General features: G+C 52.7%; 1 protein-coding gene across 18 annotated transcripts in view; it reads left to right on the top strand.

Annotated features, from left to right (window-relative positions):
* ZNF185 (zinc finger protein 185 with LIM domain) overlaps positions 1-17,204 on the top strand; it is a 67,300-nt gene that overhangs the window by 23,082 nt on the left and 27,014 nt on the right. For 5 of the 18 annotated variants that reach the window (XM_086385947.1, XM_086385945.1, XM_086385949.1 and 2 more), the window contains 9 exons: positions 488-577; positions 1,411-1,497; positions 2,193-2,276; positions 2,516-2,557; positions 3,808-3,882; positions 9,039-9,125; positions 12,273-12,377; positions 14,074-14,172; positions 16,537-16,632. In XM_086385947.1, the coding sequence (XP_086242073.1) occupies positions 488-577; positions 1,411-1,497; positions 2,193-2,276; positions 2,516-2,557; positions 3,808-3,882; positions 9,039-9,125; positions 12,273-12,377; positions 14,074-14,172; positions 16,537-16,632 (765 nt within the window). The remainder of the gene's footprint in view (positions 1-487; positions 578-1,410; positions 1,498-2,192; positions 2,277-2,515; positions 2,558-3,807; positions 3,883-9,038; positions 9,126-12,272; positions 12,378-14,073; positions 14,173-16,536; positions 16,633-17,204) is intronic. The other 13 variants (XM_086385954.1, XM_086385951.1, XM_086385952.1 and 10 more) reach the window with 6 other exon arrangements.

Here is a 17,204-nt window from a genome sequence, read left to right as displayed (position 1 = left end):
AGTTGTCCAGTGGGAGGTATGGGAGTCCACTGCCTGTCACTGAGTGGGTGGTAGGTGTCAGGTGTCAGGTCTCTTCCTGTGTAAGGAATGGCCCTGGACCACACAACCAGTGCCCTTGTCCTTGTGCCAGTCGTGGTACAGGGTCACCAGGACAGAGTCACAGGGAAGAGGCTGTGCAGAGCCCAGACTTGCTGATCAGCTATGCTGAGTTGTGTGCTTTGGGCCGCCATCTTCTCAACAGGCTGACAACAGGCTGAACCTGGTGTCAGAAAAGCAGGACCAAGGGGGCTGGGCCTGTCTATGGCAAGAGGGTGGCCCTGCTCAGGGTGGTGCACATGTCCTGGGTATCTGGCAGGGCTTAGAGCAAAGAAGAAAGGGCACCAGCACTTACTTGTCCACCTGCCATGTGCCTGCTGGGCCATGTAGGCAAATGTGGAAGCAAGAGGGGGCCTGCAGGCACACACCTGAAAACTCCTTGTCTCTCTAGCATGGCCAGTCTGGGGAAAGCAGCTCCCACTGGCCCTCCCCGCCCCTTCTCCTCTGGCTACAAGATGACCACGGAGGATTACAAGAAGCTGTGAGTAGGCAATCGCAGACCCAACTTGGTTCCCTTTTCCCAGGGCCCAAACATGGGGCCCGCTGAGGGCAGCTGCCTGCTTGCCTCTGAGCACAATGCAGACTGCTGTCCTGCCACTCTGACCTCCTTGCCAGTTGCCACTGGGGCCTGGACCCCACCAGAGGGTGGCAAGCCCCAGAAAGTTGGACATTGTACACCTTATACTTCTGATCTCAGGCAAAGCAGGGGCTGTAGGAAGCTTGCGGAAGGAGCTGGTGGGTCTAGAGAAAGTGTCTTGGGTCATGGCCCTGACTATTTCCTGGACTGGGCCGGGCTGGCCTAGCACCTGATGAGTCCAAGCATGCTGCTGGCCCTGGCAGCCTGTCAGCTATGGGCACTTTGTAACTAAATGTGGGTTGCTTCTTGTATGTCAATCTTTGGGGTCCCCCTTGGAGCTCCCAATGTGGCCCCACACAAGACCCCCTCCTGTGGACCCAGCAGGGCGGGGTCTGGACAGATGTGGATTGTGCCTGCATTCCCAGGGGCCCAACATCTTGCTTGTCCCCTGTCATCACCCATTGACATGGAGCAACTAGGGAATCTCTCTGCAGAAGGGAATGAGGCTTGAACTGGGTCTTGGGGGACAGTAAGAGTGGGAACAGGGAGGGATAGCAAGCCTAGCTTTCCAAGAGGAAGGAGTGGCTTGAACAGAGTCCAGGGGCAGCCAGGCTAACACATGTTGTTGTTCTTATAAGTTAGGAGGCCAAGCTGCAGAGGGCATGACAGAGAATGGTGTGAGGGTGGTCGAGGGAGGAGGGGCCATGACTGGCAGCATCTTCAATCCCGCACACCAGGGCCCCCTACAACATCAGGCGCAGCTCAGCATCAAGAGCTGCTGAAGAGGAGGAGGTGCGCTTCTCTTCTGATGAGCAGAAACGGAGGTAATGGTGCCTGATGGGTGTCCCACGGACAGGGCAGGGCCCAAGTCTCCACCGCCCGGGGAGACAGGGGTCGTGCATGACATATGGAGCATCTGTCTTGTCTGTTGGCGGAGGGTGGCCGCCAGCAACAGGGAGCATTCCTGGAGTCCCTGAACCACCCACTCAGTGCTGGGCCTGCCCGGGGGCCCCCTCTAAGGAACTTTCTATGAGGGCAGAACCGAGGTAACGAGCAATTTCTCTATCAGTTTGTTCAAAAGGGTTCTGAGCAAATTGGACCAAAGTAGGCAGTGCCTGGTGCCCAGGGACAAGCCACCTGCATATGGCTGGGGACAGGGCCAGGCTCTAGAGGGGCCCATGCCCTTTGTCCCAAAGTGAGGCCTGGGTGCTTGGGCACAGCTAGGCCTCAACCTCAGCCTGTTGCCCCCCAGTGCCAACATCTGCTGGCCTGTCCTTGACATTGGAAATGCACCGAAGGCCCCCATGCTGAAGGCCCAACAGACGGGCAATGCTAAGGGCAGAGTCAACAGTAGTAGAGGGAAGAGCTAAGAGCTCCAGGGCCAGGGTGCCGGGCATTGATTTCCCACTGTGCAGCCAGCTAAGTGTGGGCTCTCAGGCAGGTCATTAAAGCTTTCTTTTGCTTCCTGAGTAGCTGCCCTGCCTCATCCATTAGCTGCCCCCTCTCTGTGCCACCCCAGGTCCGAGGCTGCCAGCAGTGTGGTGAGGAAGACAGCTCCCCGGGAGCACTCCTATGTCCTGTCAGCGGCCAAGAAGAACGCTGGGTGAGCAGCTCAGCAGGGGACCCAGCAGGGCTACCCACCTGCTCCATACTCTGGGCCAGGTCCTTTCCCCTCAGGGTTCTGCTCTTCCTCTGCCTGTGACAGTGGGTTTACAGGGACCCCACGTGTACTTTCTGGAAACCTGAGAGGTCTGGCTGCTGCCATCAGGGCAGGTAGGGTGCTGGGGATGATGTCACGTGTCTGTGGCTTCTGTGAACATGTCACCTTTCTGTCTCCTTCAGCAGCCCTGCCCAGGAGACACTAGCCCCGTTCATTGCCAAGAGGTAAGTGTGGGCAAAGGGAGGGAAGCTCCTGCACTCATAGGGGTGGAGTGTGCAGAGAGTGGGTGCCGGGGGGATGCAGTTGCTGTCCCTGTGCAGAGGGAGTTGTGCAGAGTTGGTGGCTTCTGTTTTGAAGCCAAGGAAGCCCATGGTTGGCCATGGTGTCACAGAAGACCCTGGCAAGCAACGCTGCATAAGCAGGAGCCTGGTTCAGAGAACACGGCTGGTGACAAGAAACTTCCATTTGCCAGTGGCCAATAGGACCAGGTCCCTGACCCAAGATGGAGCTGTAGTGTTTCTTGGAAACACTGGGGTTTTGCACACTGGCCTCTGGGGTTTTGCAGCAAGAGTAGGTACCAGGGAAGCAAGCAGTTGTTCCTTTGCACTCCTTCCCATCCTACCATGGGTTGGCTGGACAATGCCTTGGCAGGAGGGGTAATTGAGAACCCCTGCCTGACCAGGCCCTTGGGAGTGACCATGACATTGGAGATGGGTCCTAAAGGCTGAACAAGAGCCAGTGGGCCACGATCAGGACATCAGTCCTGCTGCTGAGTGAGGGGACAGGGTATCTTCTGGGAGAGGAGAGTACTTGGGGAGGACAGGGGAAAAAATACTTCTGGAAAGCTGAATTTAGGGCTAGTCTGTTGGATAGAGAGGGAAGACATATATGACAAGCTGAGGACTGAAAAACAAGGGGAACTTGGCATGCCAAGTGTTCCAGGCAGAGGGCCCAGCTGTGCAGAGACTCAGAGGTGGGAAGACCAAAAATGCTGACCAGAATACAGCCAGCATGATCTTAGAGACAAGTTCCCACCAAGATTAGGGAGTACTTTGTCATGGCAGCCTCAGGAACCTCATAGAGCTGTCCCAGGCCTTTCTCCCAGCTTCTGGTGTCACTGGCAGTCCTTGCCTTGTAGACACATCACTCCTACCTCTGCCTCCACTGTCACAACACCTTCTTTTCTCTGTGTGTCTGTGTCCAAGTTTCCCTTTTACAAGGACACCAGTTGTTGCATTTAGGGCTCACTCTATCCCAGTATGACCTCACTGTAACTTGATGACAAATTGATTGCAAAGACTATTTCCAAATAAGATCACGTTGCCAGGCTCCAGGCAGACATGAATTTTGGCAGGACACTACTCAACCCCGTGTCCTGTCCTTATCCCAAACTGCAGTCACTCAGCCACCAACATGACTGAAAGAAAGCATGTCATTCAGGCCCCAAGTGCATCTGTTTCTCTCTTTCCCAAAGGGTGGTTGAGGATGGGTCTTCTGAGAAAAGCCAGGACCCACCTGCTCTGTCGAGATTCCTTGCTGGCTCAAGCAGGTAATCAATTGCTCACCTCTGCCCATGGCTGGTGACTGCCAGGTCACCTCCCTACAGGGCCTCAGGGTCAGTGTCCCCATGTGCCCAGTGACAGGATGGGACACTGAAATCAGTAAGGGCCTGTCTGGCTAGATGTCCTGAGGTTTAAAGGAACAAAACAGCCTGGTCTTCTGGGAGAGAGTGCTTCAGTCTTGTCTGTCTGGTGCTTATCTGTGTCAACTTAACCCTTGCACCACTGAGCACTGTAGTGGCCAACTGTGGGATGTGAGGTGGTCTGCAGCCAGGGTACTCGTCTAAGGCTTTCCTGTAAGTTGGTCAAGTTCACCCTGCCAACGCTGTCCTCCCCCTCCTTCTTTGCCAGTGCAGACAGGGGCAGAACCAAGGTGTCACGGGCCATTTGGGTGGAGCTCATGCTGAGCCCAGGTGGGTGCCAGGAATTGGGTCTGGCCCATGAGCCCATGAGATGGGAAGCTCTGGCATTGGGGTGACAGGGCAGGGACAGTCTGAGTGCGGGTGATCTCACTCCAGGCAGGGCTCTGATTTGCCCTGATTTCTGAGCCCTAGAGTGTTGGGCAGATAATGGTGCTCTCTTTTGTCTGCAGGCAAAAGGCAATCAATACCTCTTTGTACTCTGAGCTGAATCATGCTAAGTCCTGTGAGAACGCCACTGCCCCTGGGGCTGTTATGGGTCTTGTAATGCCACTGCATGTCCACACGCCCCTCCTTGACTCAAGCCCCTCAACCATTTGTATGTGACCTTGGTCCTTGGGGCCACCTCTTCTGTGCCAGGAGAGAGATATGATAACCTGCTACAGCCCAGACTGGTGGAGGAGAGAGAAAACTGCAGGAGTTCAAGGCCAGCCGCAGGTCACAGCCAGAGGAACAGGAAAATTTAAGAGCTCTTCACGAGGTAGCATTGATGGGACATGGTGACTAATGGAATACAGGGGCTTAGTATGCCAGCATTGCTGGAACAAAGGGTCACAAACTGGTTGACACAAATAGCCAAATGTATTGTCTCCCAGTTCTGGAGGCTGGAAGTTTGTAATCAAGATGTCAGTAGGGTTGATTTCTACTAAGACCTCTCTATTTGGTGTATAAATGGCTGTCTTCTCCCTGAATTTCTTCACAAGGTCTTCCTCAGTGTGTCTGTGTCCTGACCGCCTCTTTTTATGAGGACATTAGTCATATTAGACTAGGAGCCACCCTACTCCAGTGTGACTTCATCTTAATTATATCTGAAACATCCTTATTCCAAATAAGCTCACATTCTGAGGTACTGGGGATTAGGATGTAAATATATAAATTTTGGAGGGGACACAATTTACCAAAAACAAAGCACATTTCTGAAAAGTGAAAGAGACAATCTCTCAGTCGTGTCTGACTCTTGTGACCCCATGGACTATACAGTCCATGGAATTCTCCAGGCCAGAATACTGGAGTGGATAACCATTCTCTTCTCCAGGATCCCCAACCCAGGGATCTCCTTAATTTCTGTTTTGGAAAAAAAAAAAAAAAAAAGCAATTAACGTTGGTTTCACATGCTTTCTTAAAGCACAGAGAAGGAGAACTAGGTTGTGCTATCAATTGACAGGCATTTTAACATTTATTCCAGAAAGCTCCTTTGGATGTTTACTACCCACCATCTGGCTGTCACAGCAAAGCGGCTGGCTGTCTTGGGCGGGCCGCCATAACCAAGTCCCCCACCATAAGTATGCGGTATGGTCGGTCAGGAAGGCTCTTCCGTTAGTGTTTGCAAACCACAAGGTAGCTTCCCCATGAACTGCTGGCTGGTCCCAGGCAGCCTTCCTGTCTGATGCTACCCCCATGAGGCCCTGCAGTGACTCAGGGGGTCACCATCAGCCCCCCACGCCTGGCTCCTGCCTGCTACTTATCTAGAATTCCAGGCCTGGTTGTATCCCTGAAGGAGCCCAGACCACTGGGGAACAGGGATTGAACCAAAATAGCTGGTTTGTGGCCAACTAGGAGGGGAACCCCCGTCTTAGGCGCCAAACCCTACAGGGGAACAGAAAGAGTGCCACAGCAGGATGCACCATCCTGCTCTGGACCCCTGACCTGCCTGGGTGCCCCAAAGGCCCCTCAGTACCAAGTGTCCAAATCTGAGCTCCCATCTCCATCATCTCCTCCATCCTTTTCCCTCTCCACCTCAACAGCCCACCTGTGGCAGTGGCCCTGCCTCCATGCACCATGTGGCCTAGTTTCTTGGGTTCATCTCATTTCCCCATTCTTGATGTGAAAGATAACTCCTGCTCACCTTCCAAAGTGCACTTTCTCGGATACCCCCTCTCAGAGACACTAGCCTGTGTGAGAGCCCCAGGCCTGGCTGCTGCCCCCATCACAGCACTGCTCAAGCTTTCTTGCCTCTCTGCTTCACCTGATCAGATGAGGCTGGGCCCCAGCATGCTGCCTGGCAGAGGAACTAAGGAGCCGTCAGTAAGAGCACAGCTTCTGGTACAAGGCAAAACCCTTGCATTGCCCTCTATGGGCTGTGTAGCCTTGATTAAGTCTCTCTGTGCTTCAGGGTCCTCATATGTAAAATAGGGAGCAATAGGGAGCAGTGATACCTACCTCCAGAGGCTGTCCAAAAGACTAAATGGGATAATGCATGTGAAGTCCTTTGTGCAGTGCCTTGGTGCTGGTACGGTTGGGTGCTTCTTGAGCTGCGGAAAGAAAGTGAAAGAAAGTGAAGTCGCTCAGTCATGTCCGACTGTTTGCAACCCCATGGACTGTAGCCCGCCAGACTCCTCTTTCCATGGAATTCTCCAGGCAAGAGTACGGGAGTGGGTTGCCATTTCTGTCTCCAGGGGATCTTCCTGACCCAGGGATCGAACTGGCTCTCCTGCATTGCAGGCAGACGCTTTACTGTCTGAGCCACCAGGAAGTCCATCATCAAATGAAATGGCCAATATTGCCCTCTACTGGTGTCAGAGGCAAATGCCACCATGGGAGGCAGAGGAGGAGTTCCTCTGTCCTTCCTCCCTGACTTCTCCCCCTCTTTTAGCTGGATGAGTCCTTTGGCACAGGCCACTTGCATTCCCACCTGCAGCTTCAGCCTCACTGGATAAGAGCTTCTGGCCTCCAGCAGCTCTCAACCTGGCCGACCCCTTCAGATTGAACTAAAGCTGTGGGTGGTTGAGGGTCTGGAGAGGGGCGAGGCTGCTGGCTGCAGAGGAGGAGAGGCTGGAAGGCCCCCGTGTGAATTTGCTGGGGCTTCCGTGAAAGGGTTCCAGAAACTGGGTGGATTAAACAACAGAAATGCGTACTTTCAGAGTTCTAGAGGCCAGAAGTCCTAAATCAAGGAAGGTGTCAGCAGGGCAAGTTGCTCCTCTGAAGGCTCTGGAGTAGAGTCTGTTCCAGGCCTTTCTCTCAGCTTCAGTCCTTGGCACCTCTTAGCGTGTAGATGCATCACTCCGACATTTGCTTCTGCCATCACATGGCTGTTTTCCCTCTGTGTATTTGTCCCCTTTCTATAAGGCACCTGCTCTACTCCAATACAATCTCATTGTAAATATTTACCTCTGCAAAGACACTATTTCCAAATAAGGTCACATTCACAGATACCAGGGGCTTTAGCACATCTTTTAGGATGGACACAATGCAGGACCCGTGGGGGCTGAGCCTTTAAGTCAAAATTGCTCAGGAGGCAAGCGTTGAGGAAAAGGCGCCAGCTGGGACAGCGCTTGGTTCCTGTTTCCTGTCTGACAGAACTAGAAATGCCAGGGAGAAGGTATGCTTTACTTGCCTGTGACATCCCCAGGGACAGTGGAACGTGTCCCTGCTCCGTGGTACAAAGGAGCAACAGGCTGTCTTCATGGTCATCACGAATGGAGATGGACTGAGATCAGAGCTACCCATGTGCACCAGGTCCCCTCTGGGCTTTCGTGTGTAGAGAAGCCCTGTCCACCGCAGCCCTTCCATTTCCTCTCGTCATCTCAGTGTCCAGAAGGTACAGAGATTAGCAGCTCACTGACCTTCCCTCCAGGGGCTCCCTGTCTCCATCCTGCCCCACACGCACCCCTCCTCCTCCTGGGACCCCCGAGTGTCCTTTCTGACGTGCCTGATCATGTCAAGGCCCCACCTCTGCCTCAAGCACATCTTGTGGACTTTCTTTGCCACAGTCGATCTAGTCTCTGTCTTTAAGAGCCCTGCCGGCCTCTACCTCCTCACTCCTTCCTCTGTCTCCCTCCAGTGAGTTTGGGCTGAGCTACTCCTCCATGGAACTTTCCAGGTGCCTTTGGGGCTTGATTTGGGCATGGCCTTACAGGTGACTTGTGTCAGTGCCCATGCCACTTGGCCCTCATCCTGTGTCCTGCTGGGCCGGGGGCTTCACTAGGGCAGGCCTGGGACTCACCCCTACCTGTACTCCAGTGGCCAGGAACAACCAAAGGAAGGAGTGAGTGGCTGTAATGTGGACCTGATAGGTGTCCTGACTGGAGTGAAGAGGAACCCCACAAAGCCAGAACGTTCTAGATTCTCTCCAGCCCTAACCATCAGCACAGCCAGATCCTCTTGGGTGTCAGGCCCTGCAGTGGGGACACAAAATCCAGTGGAATTGGAGGGCTGTGTGCAGTCACTCTCAACCAGGCTCTGAGCAAGGGAACACTAAAAGGGACCTTCTGAGGGCTGAGAATGTCTGATCCTGCCTGGGCTCTAGCTCATGTGCACCTGCTCTCTGACCTTCAAGCCCTGAGTCTCCCCTTTCACTGGCTGTCACTCCAGATTTGGTGTGTAGGTTTCCTGAGCATCTTGCTCACCATGTGTTCCCATCAGCCCATGAACTCACAAACTGCCACTTTGGATGCTGCAGTGCAGCCACTGACAGGGCTCACCTCTGTACCCAGAAGGCCCCTCACTGTGTCTGAAGGAGGCTGGGATTAAGAATACGAGACTGCTAAGAGGTCCTTTGGTCCCCTTCCTCTGGGACGTGGAGGTCAGTGGCCCAAGCTCAGCTGCGGCACCAAGAAGACTCAAGTCCAAAGAGGAGACAAGAGAAACAAAGGGAGGGCCAAGGTCTGGGTGTCCCACTGCACTAGCCAGGACGCTCCTGAGAGAGGACACCCTGGGACCCCCAGCACAGATGGAGAAGGGGAGGCCTTTCTTACCAGCAACTCTCTACCTCTCTCTTTTGGCTGCAGTGCAAGAGGTGAGGAGACTGTCCGCCTGCAGATCACAACACCCGGGGCAGGACTCCACCTGGTGGCCCCACACCTGGAAGGAATAAGGTACACATGATTCTAGAGATGCGAGCAGCAGGGCCAGGCTGCAAGTGATGAGGTCTGCGGGCTGGTTGGTGGGAGAAATAAGCAACCTGGATTCTTTGCCCCATCCCATTTCCCTCCAGAACTCCTGGGAGCAAGCACTTGGTTCCATGGGAGAACAGACGCAGCCCTGGGGATGCCCTGTCTAGAGTCACTGACTGTCTGCCTGGTTGGGGGGAGGCAGACACAGACATATGTGAGGTCAGGCCAGAGATGCCGACCTAGCCATGTGCCAGGAGCCCCTGGAAGTGATGGCTCACCCTGCTGGGCCCTGAGGATGGGAGCAGCCAGCTGTACTGGGTAGGCATCTGGGCTTTGTGGAGCCCCGCTCCCCCCACCAGGCCACTAAGGCAGTTGTGTGTGACTGGGGCTGAGGTCACTGGATCAGCCTCAACAGTTCAGGAGTGGGGGCAGGTCAGGGAGGTGCACAACCAGCAGGGAGCACAGTGGACTCAGGCTTACTTGGAGATAGGGGGCAGACAGTCAGGTAACATGCAGGCAGGGCTGGGGGGTGGGGGGATGTGTCCAGCAAAGCTGAGGTGGGAGCAATTGGAAATCTGAGCAGGGAGGGGAGACCCGTGAAGGGAGGGAGACTTCTGCGCTTCTCTGTGGCACTTTGACTCCTGCTTATTTAGCTACTCACCTGCCTCCATGCCAGCACCTGGGAGGCTGCAATGAAGCAGACAGATTGGGACCCCATCTCATGAGGCCAAGGTCTGGGGAGGGAGGCCAGACTGGACACTCAGGCTAATCCTTGGGGCAGTGGGAGCTCCAAGCAAGGGCCTCTCACCCGCATGGTGGTGGGGGTGCTTAAGGAAGGCTTCCTGGAGGAACTGACATCCAAAATGACTCCTGATGGATCTGTGGGTCCCTTGACTCTCTTCTTTGGTCCCCCCTCTCTACACCCCAGGCCCAGTCAGGCACTGAGTCCTGTCCATTCTGTTTTAGAGATATTTCTGTCCCTACTCCCTTCCCTGGGGCCAGGCCTCCTCTATCACTCATCCCATCCCAGAATCTTCATATTTCTACCTGGGTGCCATTTCTAAAGGGCAGCAGTAGTCCTCTGCCAGGCCTGGGGGAAATCCCTGCAACACCCGCTTCCTTTTAGGCTCTGCAGCCTGAACTCTACCTTGCCTGATGGGGCCCATCCACCCCCTCGTGGCTCCCCTTATATACCCTCCTCCCTGGACCTTGCCTTCCAGCCTTCCCCAGCCCCACCTGGCTGTGCAGGTTGTAGGCTCTGCCGGGGATGCCCTTCCCATTTGCACTGTTCAGTCTCAGCCAGGATGTCTCCCATCTGCTGCACCTCCTTCACCTGTGTGTCTTTCTGTGAAGGGCTTTCCATGCTGAGCTCACACAGAGAGTCTTCTACACAGAGTCACGATTGTCCACACACAGATGGCTCTGCCCCAAGAACCCCAAGTTCCTGGAGAGCCCAGAGCCTGTCCCAGAACAGGACCGCAGTAGCATTTATTGCTGGAATAATTGAGAATTACCCAGTGTGACAATGTCTTTAATATGGCAACACTGGAAGCTGCTTCACTGGTTTCCTTAAGGTGACCAGTACCTGGGAAACAAGGGCAAAGTGACCCTGAGAGACACAGAAGGAAGCCAGGCTGTCTCTGAGGAAGGTCTGCACTGTGTGCCCCATAAGGCCTCTGGCATTTTGTCTGAAAGTGACAAAGCTATAACAGCCCATTGAGATCCCCTGGAGTGCCCCCTCCCACTTTCCAACAGAAAATCAAGTTGGAGAAAAGGAAGAAAGAGGGAAAACTCTTACTCGAATTCACTAAGCCCTGCCCTGCCCTAAACAGCCAAGCCCATGTCCCCATGTAGGATGTAGATGCAATCACTGTGTCCATTTTACAGATGAGAAAACTGAGACCCTGAATAGTTCAGTAACTTCCAAGTCCCATGGTCGAGAGCAGGCAGATCCACAATTCCCACCTAACCTGCCTGACTCCCACCCCACACTTATTGCTCCATAACTCACTACAGTAGTGGGGCTAGGGGTAGAGGGCAGTGTGGGATGCTATACTTAGTACTTTACAAATTACTATTTATGATGACCTTACCAGGAGGCCTTTCAGAGTTTGTGGTTGAGCGCTGGGAGAGAGGTCAGGGTCCAAGAGATTTCCATGTTCTATGCAGAGGGATGAGAGTGGAAATAATGGGGTTCAAGTTTGATGTTTACATGGGGTACAATGTCAAGAGGCTCGAGGAGAGAGGAGCCAGCAAACTGAGCACAGACCATATTGTGGAGGTGGTGGCTGCCTGATCATTCCTCTGGAGGCAGCCGGGGAGGGTGGTCAGTTCTGGCTATGTTGAGGGTGAGCTTCCTGAGGGCCAGTCCAGGAAGTAGTGGGTATATGGAGAAGTGGGAAAAGGCAGATGTCATTGGCTTCAGAATGACAGTTGACACCATGGGAGCAGAGGAGGTGACCAAGGTCAGTGGCAAAGCATGCAGATGGTGAGGAATGCCAGAAACACCAACATTTAATGGGCAGAAGAGGAGAAATAGGTGGAAGAGATAAGGAAGGTGTGGCAAGGCAAGTAGGAAGCAGTGACACAGAGTCATGATGGATGGATGGGGGAGAAAAGGTGGAAGTTACCCACTGGGTCAGTGGTCCTGAATGGTCACAATGACGGGAGTGTTTCTGTTGGGGTTGGCACCATAAGACTCCCTGATGACCTCAGAGAGAATACAGGAAGTTTGAATCAAGAGGGTAGGATCAATTTTACCCCATAGAAGATTATAGCCCAAAACTCTGAAGAAGCCAGACTGCTTGGGTTCAAATCTCAGCTCTTCTTCTTGTTACTTGTGGAACTTGGGGCAAGTCACTCCAAGTCCTCTGTGCCTCAGTTTGCTCATCTGGAAAGTGGGCATGGATAAGAACAGTGACCATGTTGTGGGGTTGATGTGAGTAATGCACGCAGAGTCATGAGAATGGGGTCTGACTGTCAATCAATATTAGTTGTTAGTAGATTTTTATAATTAGCCAATCCTGCAACATCAGGATTTAAGCTCTTTGGAGAAAGTTAGAATTTGGGGATGAGGTAGCTGCCCCCACTTAAGTGTGGGTGCTTAACTTCTGTTTCTTTCCACTATAGGTCTTCCTCAGGTTCCAAAGACAAAGAGGTCCCTCACCCCAGAGAGCCCAAAAGAAACTTGACTAATGAAGGAGCCTTCAGGAGCCCTGATGCAGACTCTGAAAGGTAATTCAGTGCAGGGACCAGAGGCCATGTGGCCCCCCCTCCAAGGTCAGTGGATGGAGTTGGGACCAGGGCTGTTCCATTTCTCACTGTGTCCCCAGTGTCTGGGGTGCAGGTCCACAATGAATATCTGGTGAAAGAATGAATGAAGAAATGCATAAGGCCTGGAGAAGGGTAGGCCTCCACCAAGATCCCTCAGGGAGCCACTTGGACAAAACTGTAGGCCAGGCCACCACAATCCCAGCCCTCAGTCCAACCTCATTGTGCCTTTACTCTATGGAAAGCAACCCTGTGGACAGCCATGGCAAGCAAGGCCACTGAGCTGGAGGTTTAGGGAAGTCAGTGATCAAAGGATGCGTGGGCCCTTGCAGAGCATCCCACAGGGACTTCCAGGGTGGCCTGTGGACAAAGGGAGATGTGGACGGGGTGCAGGGATGGGAGGCAGAATGATATCATGGAATGATGAGTCCAGAGGGGCTGGTTTTGCCCAGCATCATGTAACCATCCAACTCACCTCTCCCTGAAGCCCGACCAGGGAAGCCTGGGTGTAGTGGGCAGGGACTGAGAGTTGGGCATGTCCTCAGTGAGAAGCTTGTAGCTAGTAATGGAGAAGAGCCTACAGGCTTGTCCACCTGCCATTGTCTTCTTATTGTGGAACCTCAGCCCTGGGCTCTGTGGTTTATTAGTGGCCCCAACCGTTTTGCCCTTTGTTCTGGTGGTCATCCCCCTGCCCACCTCCCATTGTGCCCCCTTGCTCTGTTTCTTGGCTCCACTCTTGTTCCCAGCCCATCAGGTTTGGGATGAAAGCTAAAATAGTGCTGGTATCATCCTGGCTTCCGTTGAAACAGTACAGCATGGCAACTGAAGGCCTGGGCTTCTGGTCCTTGAGGACTGCTCTCAGGATGCCTGAAAGTGAAGGTCGCTCAGTCGTGTCTGACTCTTTGCAACCCCATGGACTATGTAGTCCATGGAATTCTGCAGGCCAGAATACTGGAGTGGGTATCCTTTCCCTTCTCCAGGGAATCTTCCCAACCCAGGGATTGAACCCAGGTCTACTGCATTGCAGGTAGATTCTTGACCAGCTGAGCCACAAGGGAAGCACATTAAATTAAATTACTTTATGTTAATTTAAGTAAAATTAAAGCCCATTTTTCCAGTGGTCATGCATGGATGTGAGAGTTGGACTATAAGGAAAGCTGACCACCAAAGAATTGATGCTTTTGAACTGTGGTGTTGGAGAAGACACTTGAGAGTCTCTTGAACTGTAAGGAGATCCAACCAGTCCATCCTAAAGGAGATCAGTCCTGGGTGTCCATGGGAAGTACTGATGTTGAAACTGAAAGTCCAATACTTTGTCCACCTGATGCGAAGAGCTGACTCATTGGAAAACACCCTGATGCTAGGCAAGATTGAGGGCAGGAGGAGAAGGGGATGACAGAGGATGAGATGGTTGCATGGCATCACCGATTCAATGGACATGGGTTTGGGTGGACTCCGGGAGTTGGTGATGGACAGGGAGGCCTGGCGTGCTGTGGTTCATGGGGTCACAATGAGTCGGACATGACTGAGCGACTGAACTGAACTGAACTGAATTAAATTACATCAAATCAAATTTACATTAAATCATTAAATTACATTAAATCAAATTTACATGAAATCAAAACCCATTAAATCAGCAAATGTTTATTTTCCCATCCAGATCAATTGCACAGTCAAGTGATGGCAACATGGGATCGGAAGCCATGGGCTCCCCAGATGAAGACTTGGTTGGAGCAGACGTCAGCTCTGGGAGAGGAGGGTGAGCTACCCTGGGGAAGCCAGTGGCCCCAAGTTGCTGATTCTTTCATGTTCCTGGTGACAGTCCAGGGTCAAGTGTCCACAGCTGCTTGGGTTGCTGGGGGCAGGGCACTGCTCATTTTCCATAGTCCTGCCCACTGCTTCCCCCATCTCCAGCATTCCCACCGCCACCACATCCTTTGTCCCTGGACTTTCCACTCTCGAGATTTACCTCTCCTTGAATCTTGCTTCTTCTCCTACTCTCTTCCACTGGCTCTCAAGTTCCTCCCAAGGAGGCACAAGGTAGACATGGGGAGCTAGGTTGATCTGTGGCAAGGAGAGAATGATGGGTGAATCACTGCCTTCTTGCTTCTTGGCTGAGCTCTAAGGGCAAGCTAGAAGGAAGTCCTTCATCTCTGCTTTTTCCCTTCCCTTCCAGAAGCCCCAAAGCCTCCTCCCTACCCCCACCTTTCTTCTCTGGCCAGCTCTACTCTCAGGTTCAGTGAATGGAAGAGCAGTGGCCAGAGAGAAAAAGTGGGAGATGAGTGTATCCACCTGGGCTCTGACTTCTTGGACTTGGATGGAGTCAGGGCCCATTTTCTCAGGTGATTTGTGGAGTGGCAAAGTCGCACCTGTCCCCAAGTGGTTTCAAACCAAGCATAACTCTTCCTGGGGAGAAAGGTCCAGGTGTGAAGATGTTGGCAGAGATAGTTCAGCTCCAAGCTGTACTACAGCCCTCATGGTTCAGAGAAGATGGCCAGAGAGGAATGGCGAAAGTGATGCCTGCAGAGAGCCTCTAAAGCATTTGCCAGCCAGCACCCCTGCCCCACAGCAGTCTGTCCAAGGAGGGACTCCTCTGCTTTCCCAGCTGGTCCCCTCAGTTGCCCCTACTTGTCCGAGCCCACCAGGAGCTGCTGCCCTCCCTATGGTTACTAGTTTGCAACTGATGCCTGAACCCTGACCCCCACTTCCAAATCAGGAGCACAAGCCCACCTGGGAAGAGGATGGCAGGCTGGTGCCTCTGGTGCCAGGAAAGCCCATGGGGCCAGGGCCTTGGTTCTCTGAGCTTCCCCTAGTGGGGAGGGCTGTGCAAGAGCCCCACACCTGCAGCCAGTGTCACAGTGCTGGCCAGCACGGTCCTGCAGGTTGACTCCATTCTCTGGTCTAACATTACTGGACTTGGTTCTTGATTACTTCATCTTCGGATATTTATCCAGATCATCCTTCTTGTGCATGCCCCGTGACAAATTGAAGTCTTTGATTTCTGTTTTCAGTTTCCTTAAAATGAAGCTGAAGCTCATATTAACTTGCAGAATTATTTGAAGAATCTTATAGATTTTTATGACTTTTAATGCAGTGTTTTACACTGTCTCTTTTATAGTTATTTTGACAATGACTGTTAAGAGACTTGCTTCTATGATCTTTCCAGAGAAAAAGTTGTTTGTCATGAACAAAAAAGCACTCTCCCTTTCCGTTCATTTTCCTGAGTTTACTTAATAAATTAATTCAGTGATTATGGTGGGTGATTGGGTGGAGTGTGCAGGCTAGTACAGGTGACCAGGTGCTCCATGAGCCCTAACTTTGCGGAGTGCTGTGATTCATGCAGAGACAGAGAACTCAGCCTACACCTGGGAAGGCTGCATAAGACAGCACCCACTGAATCTGTTATCAAATTGACGGGCACAGACATACTGCAAACGGTTGCAGCTTCTGCAGATAGCCACAGGGCCCAGTAATAATCATGGGAGCATTTTAGCACATGTTAGGGCCCAGACTGATGCTGAAGCTGAAGCTCCAGTATTTTGGTCACCTGATGTGAACAGCCAACTCATTAAAAAAGAGCCTGATGCTGGGAAAGATTGAGGGCAGAAGGAGAAACATTGAGTGCAGAAGGAGAAGAGGGCATCAGAAGATGAGATGGCTGGATGGCATCACCAATGCAATGGGCATGAAATTGGGCAAACTTCAGTAGATGGTGAGGGACAGGGTGATGCTGGAAAAGAGTGAAGGCAGGAGAAGGGGATGACAGAGGATGAGATGGTTGGATGGCATCACCTACTTGATGGACATGAGTTTGAGCAAGCTCCGGGAGTTGGTGATGGACAGGGAAGCCTGGTGTGCTGCAGTCCATGGGGTCACAGAGGGTCAGACACGACTGAGTGAGTGACCTGAACTGAACTGAGGGAGGCTTCGTGTGCTGCAGCTCATGGGGTCACAAAGAGTCAAACATGACTGGGCGACTTAGCATACATGTGCACACGCTGTTCTCAGAAAACATATGAGGCAGACACAGTTATCACCCAATTTCAGAAGCCACTCTCTTGGGGGAAGTAGACATAAAGACACAAAGTCCTGAACCAAGACCAGGCTTGGCCTCCTTCCACAGGCCGTGCTCACCTGCTGGCTTCACCCCTCTCCTGGATGATCAGGAGGTGCCCAGTGCCAACTCACAACCTCTCAAGCTTGCACCAGCAACCACCAGGTAAGGGTGGGCCAACTGCCCAATGATCAACCTCTTTGCCGCTGGCACCTTAGGTTCCCCCTCGCACTTCTCAGCTCTATGACATCTTCACATCAGGCAATCACCACAGGACAGGAAGCCTAGAAGGGGCCCTGACATAGCCCACCCACTGGGGGCAGTGGGAGAGGAGGTACAGGTGATAAGTCAGGTGACCCAGACAACTTAGCACATAGCCACAGGGACTCAAGCTGAGGTGGCAGAGAAGAACACATTGGAAGGTGGAGCTTAGAAAGAGACCCTGCTCTAGAGTACTCAAGGGGAAGAATCCCAGGGACAACCAGTAGAGGGCTCAGTCCCAAGGAGCTTTTGGAGGTGGCTGGGGAGGTGCAAAGGTGCAATGGGAAGAGGTTGTACATTCCCAGGCTGCACTCTTCTCTGCCCTATTTGATCTACCAGTCCACCAGTGGAGAGAAGCCATTTTGCTATGGATTTGTGGAACATTTAGTAAGTAAAGGTCTTTCTGGATTTCCACAGAGCCCCAGGAAATGTAAGTCATGCAAAGATGCTGGAACCCAAAACTAGCAGGACACTTC

The sequence above is a fragment of the Bos grunniens genome, chromosome X, assembly GCF_055505025.1.
Source record: "Bos grunniens cultivar Pamir isolate PY7600 chromosome X, Bosgru_T2T1.0, whole genome shotgun sequence".
NCBI classification, from domain to species: Eukaryota; Metazoa; Chordata; class Mammalia; order Artiodactyla; family Bovidae; genus Bos; species Bos grunniens.
Note: the sequence above shows the minus strand (reverse complement) of the source record. Positions and strands in the feature narration are given on the sequence as shown.